The following is a 10,044-nucleotide window of genomic DNA, read 5'->3' as shown; positions in this document are numbered from 1 at the left end:
GAGCACATCGTGTCCCGGCTGCCACCTAGTGCCCACCATGGCGGCTGGAGCACATCGCCGGGGCACCACACAAGGGACAGCAGCGTGGGCTTCTTACAAGGGCAGATACAACCCAGAGACATCAGGGCGGGCTTTTGCAAGTAGCCAACAACTAGGGGGACATTGGGGCGCGTTTGTGCAAGGACATAAGAACACAGGGACATCGGTGTGGGCTTCTGCACGAGAACCCACAGAGCGGGCAGAATTCTGCAAGGGCACGAGAATGTGGGAGTCACTGTGAGAGGCTTATGCGAAGGCACGGTAACGGCAGTGGTCTCCGGACGGTGCACCCGTCAGAAGAAGCCGAGGAGCCGTCGTGACACAAGCATCGTGACGCCACGTTGCGCGGCGGGGGCGGGGGGACGCATTTTTGGGAGGTGTCCGGGGGGGAGCCGGGTCGGGCCGAGCGGGGAGGGGAAGGTAAAGGACCGGCCCCGACGGCTTTTTCCTCCTGCGTCTGCTCCTCCTCCCTGGCCGCGGCGGGGCGCGCAGGATGCGCGGGGCGTTCGCGGGGCTCTGCCTGGCGCTGGTGGCGGCGGAGCGCGGGGCGCGTGAGTGGGCGCGCAGGATGCGCGGGGGGAGGATGGGGGGGAGAGCGGCGCGGGGCTGCGCGGGGCTGCCCTTGGGACTCATAGACGGCGCCCCTGCAGACCCAGCCATTTATTATTATTATTATTTAACATGTTTGTTGGAGCACGAGCCCTTTTTCGAGCGCTTTTTTATCAGAGCCCTTCCCTGGGCCGGGCCCCTCGGTGGCGGTGGCTGTGCCACAGCTGACAAGCCACCCGTAGCCGGCAGCCGGGAGATAAGACGGGAGGCAAAAGGGCTTCAAACCGCCGCGGCGTCCGCGAGATGGGTTTGGGGCGGGTTTGGAGCAGCACCTTTCCAGTCGCTGGCGATTCGTGGCCGTGGCCATCCCTGAGTGGTGGCTCTCTGCCGTTCTGCAGGGCTCTGCTCCATCATACGCTACCTTCTGCATGGGCAGCTGGGCTGGCTGGGAGTGACGGTGGGTTGTGTGGTTCCTGGCTATGCAGCTCAGCTCCTCAGCATCCTCTGGTTCAGGGCGGATGGCCACCCACTTGGCTGCTGGCTTCTGGTGCTACACCTCCTGCAACTGGGCCTCTGGAAGCGGTGAGAGATGCTCCCTGTAGTCCATTCAGCCCCCTCCATGCAGATGTGATCCCAAACCAGCCAAAACCAGGGCAGACATCCCCTCACAGAGATTCTTGCAGGTACTGGGATGTTTTCCAGATGGCAGCAAAGCCAGGAGTCTGTGCCCATGCCAGGGAGGTGCTGATACAGTATGGGGACGTGTGTGTGCTGCGGCTTCTGGAGGCCCTGCTGCAGACCCTGCCTTACCTCCTACTGCAGGCCTACGTTATTGTGGCAGTTGACCCAGCAGGTGTCATCCCCGGTGAGTGCTCAGGAAGATGCTTGCAGTTGCACAGGGGAGTATGGCTGCCCACCTGTAAGGGCACAGGGGAGGGACTGGCTGGAGACGCCTCTCTGCAAAGGAGCTGGAAGTAATAGAATCATAGAGTAGTGGGGATTGGCAAGGCCCTCTAGAGCTCATCCAGCCCAACCCCCCTGCTCAAGTAGGTTCCCCTCAAGAAGGGGGCACAGGAACGTGTCCAGGTGGGTTTGGAAACCTCCCGAGACTCCACACCCTCCCTGGGCAGCCTGGGCCAGGGCTCTCTCACCTCAACACCAAAGTTTTTCCTTCTGTGTAGGTGGAACTTCTTGGTTTCCAGCTTGTACCTGTTTCTCCTTGTCCTGTCACTGGCTGACACAGAAAAAAGTGTTACCCTATCCTCCTGATATCTGCTCTGTAGATATTTATAAACATTATAAACAAGATCCCCCCCAGCCTTCTCTTCTCCAAGCTAAAAAGCCCCAAGTCCCGCAGCCTTTCCTCCTCACAGAGATGTTCCAGTCCTCTCAGCATCTTGGTAGCCCTGCACTGGCCTCTCTCCAGCAGTTCCCTGTGTCTCTTGAGCTGGGGAGCCCAGGACTGGACACAGGACTATAGTTGAGGCCTCACCAGGGCAGAGGAGAGGGTGAGCAGAACCTTCCTCAACCTGCTGCCCACACTCTTCTTGATGCCCCCCAGGATGCCACTGGCCTTCCTGCCCATGAGGGCCCATTGCTGGCTCATATTTATTTGCTGCCCACCAGAACTCCCAGGTCTCTCTGCAGAGCTGCTCTCCAGCAGGTCACCCCAACTCCAGTTGAAAAGCAGCAGCGCAAAGCAGCAGGGACAAATGTGGCTTAAAGATCTACTGCGGCTGAACATGAAGGAGTCACTGAGCTACCCACAGTTTTTTCTATCCAGTGTGGCCATTCCCTACAGTGTTTAAGGGACCTATAGAGACAAGGCAGATGGTGCCTTGGTTGAGTTTGAACTCAACTCATGTACCTATTGATCGTCCATCCCTGATCACAGTACAGTCCTGAGCATTTAGGTTTTGGGGGATGCTTTGTAGAGAAGGTAGACTTTCAGGTGTGCCAAAGGTGAAGATGGAGGGTGGAATCATGGCACAAGGTCACGCTGGAGTCAGTGTCTGTCTCAGAGGGATGGATCTGCCCTGCTCTTCTCATGGGAGAGAGCCATCAGAGGATTTCAGCAGGGAGATGCCAAGCATGCAAAGGAGACCAGGTTCATCAGGAATTGTTTGAGATGCTCCAGTTGGCAGAAGAGTGAGCTGTCTGGCTTGTGTTGGGGTGCCATGCTACCCACAGCTCCTTAACATTGAGATACGGTCCTACAATGCAGTAGTTCATCCTTCAGAGCATCTCACTGCCTCTGTCCCCATGCAGGTGTCAGCGCAGGGTTGTCCCTGCTCTCCCTCTCCTGGGCTTTGGTCTCCTACAGCCACTTCAGCTGCCTGCTGAAACCCGGCCACCTCTGCCTGCCAGCCCCAGCCATCCTCTGCCTTCTGATCTGGAGGACGGGGATGCTGGGGACCAGGATCCTGGCCCTGGTGCTCTTTGCCAGGCTGTATTCCTTTTGGGTTTTGGCTGTGGCAGGTAAGACCTGTGATCATCTTCCCCACATCCCATCCTGCTGTCAACCTCAGAGATGCTCCAGGAACTGGAGCACTTTGCAGCCTCCCTACTAGATGGCTTTGTCTTTTCAGTCCTTTCCTCTTGCAGGTGTCCACTGGTTGCTCATGTCCTTCTGGTTGGTGGCCCAGCAGACAGACATCATGGCCCATCCCTGCCACTGGAGGCTGTTCAATGTCCTGGTGGGAGCTGTGTACATCTTCTGCTACATAAATGTCCAGCCCAATCCCTCCAAGCACAGGGTGACCGTATTTTGTACAGTAAGTACCCAGGACATTCGGTATTCCACATGGATGCAGCTGCTGGGGAGAAGCAATAGCTTCACAACAGCCCTTATCTCTTACATCACCACATGATAAAAATCCAGCATTTACCCTGTGCAGACAAAGCCATGTGGTGCCCAAGTGTCACAGATGGATGATACACTACACTTGCAGGAGAGAAGTAGCGTCGTGTTTGCTGATATAAACCAACAAGTTAACAAAGCGTGATAGTAAATGTGACAGTAGTTTGACAAGACACAGTGGTAAGGTTCACTTGGTATGTACTGCATAGGGAACAGGGTCAGACACAACTGCCAGGGAGACCCACCGCTTGAGTTATGACTTTATTGTTTTACAAACTCCTTCTCAGAGGAGAGTTTAGTTGCAGCTGGATCCAGACTTAGTCCCAGACTTGATCAACAGTTTACTTCTGAAGGACAGTATGTCCACAGACAATCCTTTATATCACTTAGCTAAGATTTCAAAGTTGCAGCACACTTATTCCAAATTTCATTCACCTAATATCTGACACAATAAGGATTCTCAACCTTGGGGAATCATAGAATCATTTTGATTGGAAAAGACTCTTAAGATCATCAAGTCCAGCCCCTCACCTCACACTGCCAAGCCCATCGCTAACCCATGTCCCTCAGGACTTGATCTGTGTGATTTTTCTATATCCCAAGGGATGAGGATTCCACCAGCTCCCTGGACAGCCTGGGACAGGGACTGACAACCCTGTCAGGGAAAAGTTTTCACTCGGTTCCAGTCTAAATCTCCCTTGGTGCAACTTGAGCCCATTTCCTCTTTTCCTTTTATTCATTACTTGGGAGAAGACACCAACCCCCACCTCTCTACAAACAACCTCGAGAGCTGTCCCTGCTCAAGGGAAGATCTTAGTGTGCACCTGGGTGCCATGCAGGAGAGCTCAAGGGGCCCTGGGCTGGCCACTAGTTATAGAGTAAGATGACTGATTTCTGTTTGCATACCGTAACTGTTTCAGTGACATATGCTCAACTTGGCCTCAGCTGTCTAACAAGATTTATGGCTCTTATCTATTGTTTTGTGATCTCTCCCTCCAGAGACCAACATAAACCAGATGCAGCCATCATGACCACCACTGGTGGCTACTGCTTTAAGCACAGAATGGGAACAGGGACCATCACTGGATTTGTTTTCTTAGCAGCAGCCATACAATGTCTTAATAACACCAGAGCTGCTTTGCCAGAGTTAGTTTACATGGTAAAAAAAAGATTGAAACCTTGCAGAAAGTTTAGTTCAGTAGCCCTTAGGTTTCCAGTGAGAAGCTAGGTGCAAAATAAATCAGCAAAATGTAGAAACTGGATGAGTTTTTTCATTGGAAACACAACAAAGCCCAGTAGAAGGATAAAAGTCACAACTCTCTTCCCTCTGTTCTGCAGATAATGCTGATGGAAAACACTGTCCTGCTGCTCTTGGGCACACCGTTCCTGCAGGCAGAGCTAAGGAACAGCCTCTGTGTGACCGGGGCAGTCATCTCTGGGTCTGTAATAGGTAAAATCTACTGATGTTTAGATTTCTGGATTGCATATTTTGAGACTAAATGAACATCATCAGTTATTTTAGTTGCAATTGATAGGACAAGAGGAAGTGGCCTCAGGTTGCCTCAGGGAAGATTTAGATTGGAGCTGAGGAAGAACTTTTTCCCTGAGAGGGTTGTCAGCCCCTGTGCCAGGCTGCCCAGGGAGCTGGTGGAGTCCCCATCCCTGGAGCTATTGCAAAGCCATGTAGCTGAGGTGCTGAGGGACATGGGTTAGTGGTGGGCTTGGCACTGTGAGGGGAGTAGATGGGCTCGAAGATCTTAAAAGTCTTTTCCAACCAAAACAATTTTATGATTCTATAAACCTACTGATATTTAATGGAGGATGGGGATGGTGCGAGGTGGGAAGGATTCCTGCATCACCCTTCCTCCCTGCCCTGTGCCCTATCTGCTGATGCTCAGCAGCTGCTTAAAGCTGCTCAAGTGGGATTCTTGCATGCCTAAAAAAGCTTGAAGGATGTGCTGCTGCAACACCTCATTCCAAGCAGTATCTCTGCAAGGGGCCTGTAGATCTGGAGGTGGCAGCAAGGTCTTCTCCACACCTCACTAAAACACTACTGGGACTCATCCCTTGACATCTTTCTGCTGTTTTTCAGGTGCTGCAGCTCTTGTGGTTTATTACTCTCTGCTCCATCCCAAGTCCACAGAGATCTGCCAGGGCTTCCGGGAGACAACCTGCAGTGCTGCATCTGCTGGTGATGACAAGGTTGCTGGAGATAGCTCCCAAACCAGACAGAGTCTGGGGATTTCAGGAGACAGAGAGTCCTCAGCAGGGGAAGTGACCATTGCAGATCCCAAAAGTAGGAACAGCTCATCGCTCCTGCAATTCAGAGTGTGTTTGGAGAACAGCTGGATGAACCATCACCACTGGCTGCTGGTAAAGCTGGCCTTGAAGACAGGGGATATGTCCGCTATCAGTGCAGCTTTTGGAGATAGTGGTGTGGGAGAGGCTTACCTCAGAGGATGGCTGGTGAGCAAACCTGGGGCAAACCTTTCCCTCCCCGTGAGGGAACTTGATCCTCGAGGTGTCCAATCTGTTCTGACTGGTGTGAAATTGCTGTCGGAGGGGAAGGAAGGAAGCGACAAACCCAGCACTAGCCCTGCAGGAAGGGCAAGGGAGGATGGAGCAGGACAGGATCCTGCTTTTCCCCCAGCCAAATCCTTTCCCAGCAGCTTCTCCCCGGATCTGGCTGAAGGCTCCTCCATATATTTCAGCGCAAGTGCGGGAGGCATCACAGGGACAGCCATGGCTACAGGCACAGCCCTAGGACAAAGGGACAGCAAAGACCAGCCTCCTGCAGGCTGCCTGGGCGGAGGAGGAGGAGGAATGGATTTATCCCTTGGGATGGCGAGCATCAGCCCAATCCTGGGCACTTGTGCCCACAAGCACCTGTGGATCAGCTCTTCCCATGGCAGCACAGGCGGCTGTGGAGTGAGGGGTCCCCCCAAAGAGTGTGTGGAGCCCACAGGGATGGAGGGGACCTTCGTGGGGTGGCATCACCTTCAAGATACCCGTCCTTATGGCATGAAGGGGACTGGTGTGAGGAGCAAGCTGAGGCCACCATGCTTTACCTCCACCCCTAAAGCCAATGCCAGGTCCCTACAGCAAGGACTAGAGGGGCTGGGAGAGGGGACAGACCTGTCTGAGCCGATGGACTGACCCTGGAAATTGCTGCACTGTCTGCTCGGATCAGCACTGGGGTGACAGCCTCAGTGATACAGGGCATGGCAGGAGGTGGTGGGATGTTAATGCCACAAGGACTGTCCCTATGGTGCCCCTGCAACCAGGCAGATGTGGTCCTCCACCGCTAGGACATCACTTTCACTCCCACTGCATCTTGTACTTGGCAGTTTTGGAGAGCTTCAAAGGCTCCCTGTTCCACAGCCACCAGAGGGAGATGCTGCTCAAGGCCATGGTCACGGCCACCTCTTTCCAGGTGCTCTGAGTCCGCTCAGCACTGGGTTATGGGAGAAGAGGGATGTGGAGGACTGAAGCTGCTGTGGCATTGCAGATGGAAGCAGAATGGGGGCTCTGGAATACTGGAGGTGGACAACAAGGTGCACAGCAAGTACTTGGAGGAATGTGACCATGGTCACGGGAGGCTCCTTCTACCTCCTCAGGGACGCCCAGGCCATGGGGAAAGTTTGTGAGTCCCTGACCTGAGAAGAGTAATATCCATCTGCAAATATCCCATAGTGACTTCAGGTCCGATGGTGGATGTGTAATGGGAGCTGCCACTGACTGTGCTGGATGTGGCATGGGAACCTGCTACTTTGGTAGAACCACCCCCAACTGTCACCACCACAGTACTGAGTCCTGATCTTCAGTGACATATCCACAGAGCAGTGTACATGCACCAAAGTGGGTCACATGGTCACTCCCCATTGTGGTCTGTCTTCATAGCCATGGGTGGCTACCCATGGAGCACAGACACATCCCACAAAGCCCATGTTCTCCATGGAGCAACGTGTCCCTGGGCCAGGACATGAAGGTGCAAGAGAAACAGTAGTGGGGAAAAAAGTGTGGCAGAGGGATGCCAAAGCCCAGGGGAACAGGCTGGTGTTTCCTCCCTGCATCCCAAATGTTTGAGGACACCCAGCCAAACCCTCTGCTACTTCTTTAGTATTTCCCATGTAGCTCATTTCAGATGAGATACGATATCCTCAGCTAGACTTTAGGACCTGTCCAGATTTAGGAGATGCTCATCACTAATATTTGGGCTTCAGCTACCCGCAGAATCATAGAATCATAGAATTATTTGGTTGGACAAGGCCAAACTTGTACTCATTTGTTATGTGGGAGAAGAGCCCAGCCCCCAACTCAGTACAACCTCCTGTCAGTGATCATGTCTACCCTCAACCTTCTCCAGACTAAACACCCCCAGGTCCCTCAGCCGCTCCTGGGAGGTCTGGACAAGGGGATATCTCCATCCTACTATACTCGGACAGATTGTCCTGTGCTCTAGCCTTCTCTGGAGTAGAAAATTTCTGCTAAATTGCCTCCCATTGATGGTAAATTTTGACAATGCAGGGAGTGACTTGTAGGCTTGAGGAGAACTGGCTGTGCCACTCAGCAGTGATCTGGAAAATGGAGTGAATAGGCAGGAACAGAGGCTATATCCCTAATAAATTAAACAACACCCAGCTTGGGGACATGGCTATCCAGCTCGCTGGCACCATCTCCTTGGTTTGTTGTGTACAGTGGGTCACTGTCAAGGTAAAATAAAGGGGATTGGAAAGGTACTGACAGGGCACGTGGGTTGGCAGCAGTCCTGCCCTTTTAGGATAATAGAATAATTTTGGTTGGAAAAGATCCTTGAGATCATCAGGCCCAACCCCTCCGCTCACAGTGCTAAGGCCACCACTAACCCTTGTCCCTCAGCACCTCAGCTACACGGCTTTGCAATAGCTCCAGGGATGGGGACTCCACCAGCTTCTTGGGCAGCCTGGGACAGGGGCTGACAACCCTCTCAGGGAAAAAGTTCTTCCTCAGCTCCAATCTAAACCTTCCCTGAGGCAACCTGAGGCCATTTCCTCTTGTCCTGTTACTTGGGAGCAGAGACCAAGCCCCATCTCACTACAGAGGGGGATCTCACCTCTCAGCAGCACCATTTTCCACCCTCTCTCTGTAGCCCAGTTCCTGAGCTCTGCCCGTGGGCACCAGGTTTCAGGGTCAGTTTTACTTGACACATGGTGAAAAATGTTCCCTTTGGCAGAAAGATTTTGTAAAACGTGCTCTGAACTATTTACCCAGAAAAGCATCTTTTCACTTCCAAAAATATTAAATCACAATACTTGGATGTTACAGAAAATATAAGTATTTGCCATGGCGCTGTTTTTGTTATTTGCCTGTTTTTTTTTCCAAGCTGAAACTTCGGGCACTTTTTGTCCCCCTCCCTTAATAAAACAGTTTTGGTTTGCTGCAAATCTCTTTTTGGTGTCTCTATTCTTTCTGTAAACGACTTGGCCCAGGCTGCATCTCCTTGCCCATGGCTCTAAGGCTAAACAATAACACAGAGGGGGGGGTGCTGTGGAGAGTAAACACAGCTAATCAGGGCTTGCCTAAATGAAGGGCTGCTTAACGAGGACCCAGGGACTGTGCTTCCTGTGCTGGATTTGGATGGAGGAAAAGGCTTTATGCTCTCAGCATCAGGTTTGAGGCAGCTCAGCTCACTCCAACACGCTGGAGAAACTTGCCCTTCCTCCTGAGGATCCTCCCCCAGGGCCACGGGAGGGAATTCTGTGGATCTAGGGATGCTGGAGGAGACAGGACAGATCCCACAACCTACAGGATTGGTGCTTGTTTTGCTTGAAGGGACATCTTTCAAACAAAAGCTCTGTTCAAGCCATGTTTTTATTTAGCAAAGCCAATGGAGGGCCCTACCCACTCCCCTGAATGCCCTTCAGGCTCCCCAGGGAGCTTTGGGAGCATTTGAGGGAGGGACTGGCTTCAGTAAAAGAGAGGGAACATGCCACTGCTCTGCGCTGGAGAGACTTGGCTGAATCGTCTCTCCGTCCACACCATGAAGGGTCTGGTGGCTGCTCCTCCAGAGCCATGGCCAGCATGTGGGGTTGGGATGGGGGTGGGATGGGGAGGGCACCCTACACCACTGGCCTCTCCTTGGTTAATGGGGAGGGAGATGGGGGGTTCAGAGACGGGGCTGGTGTATTCAGTCAGGGCTGGGAGTGCATGGAGAGGTGGGTGCAGTGTGAATCGGTATCCAGATGTGCACAGTAGGTTGGTGTAGATGTGTATTGGCATTCAGATGTGCACAGTAGGCTGGTGTAGATGTGTATTGGCATCCAGATGTGCATGGTAGGCAGGTACAGATGTGTGGAGGCATCCAGATGTGGACGGTGGGATGGTCGCAGCTGTATGTGAGTATCCAGACATGCACATAAGTGGGTACAGATGCAGGTGGGCATCTATATATGCATATGGGTGCAGGAGTTGGTAGGCATCCAGATGTGCACGGTGGTGGGTGCAGGTGCACGTGTGCACCCAGATATACAGAATAGGTGACTGTGGGTGTGAGTGAGTGTCCAGGTGTGCATGGTAAGTGGGTGCAGATGCAGGTGGGCACCCAGATATACTCAGTA

General features: G+C 52.9%; 1 protein-coding gene across 2 annotated transcripts; it reads left to right on the top strand.

The window, feature by feature from the left end:
* Positions 1 to 522: 522 nt before the first annotated feature.
* On the top strand, positions 523 to 8,860 carry XKR5 (XK related 5). Of its 2 annotated transcripts, XM_061990944.1 has the most exons (7): positions 523 to 590; positions 987 to 1,170; positions 1,272 to 1,453; positions 2,857 to 3,066; positions 3,193 to 3,362; positions 4,787 to 4,898; positions 5,541 to 8,860. In XM_061990944.1, the coding sequence occupies exons 1-7, from the start codon at positions 533 to 535 to the stop codon at positions 6,602 to 6,604; spliced, it is 1,980 nt and encodes a 659-aa protein (XP_061846928.1). In that variant the 5' UTR covers positions 523 to 532; the 3' UTR covers positions 6,605 to 8,860. The 2 variants fall into 2 exon arrangements, with proteins under 2 accessions (XP_061846928.1, XP_061846929.1); XM_061990945.1 differs by lacking the exon at positions 4,787 to 4,898 and having other exon boundaries at positions 3,177 to 3,362.
* The last annotated feature ends 1,184 nt before the right edge of the window (positions 8,861 to 10,044 follow it).

Source organism: Colius striatus, chromosome 2 (assembly GCF_028858725.1).
Source record: "Colius striatus isolate bColStr4 chromosome 2, bColStr4.1.hap1, whole genome shotgun sequence".
NCBI lineage: Eukaryota > Metazoa > Chordata > Aves > Coliiformes > Coliidae > Colius > Colius striatus.
The sequence above is the reverse complement of the archived record's forward strand: the minus strand, read 5'-3'. Positions and strand labels throughout refer to the sequence as shown.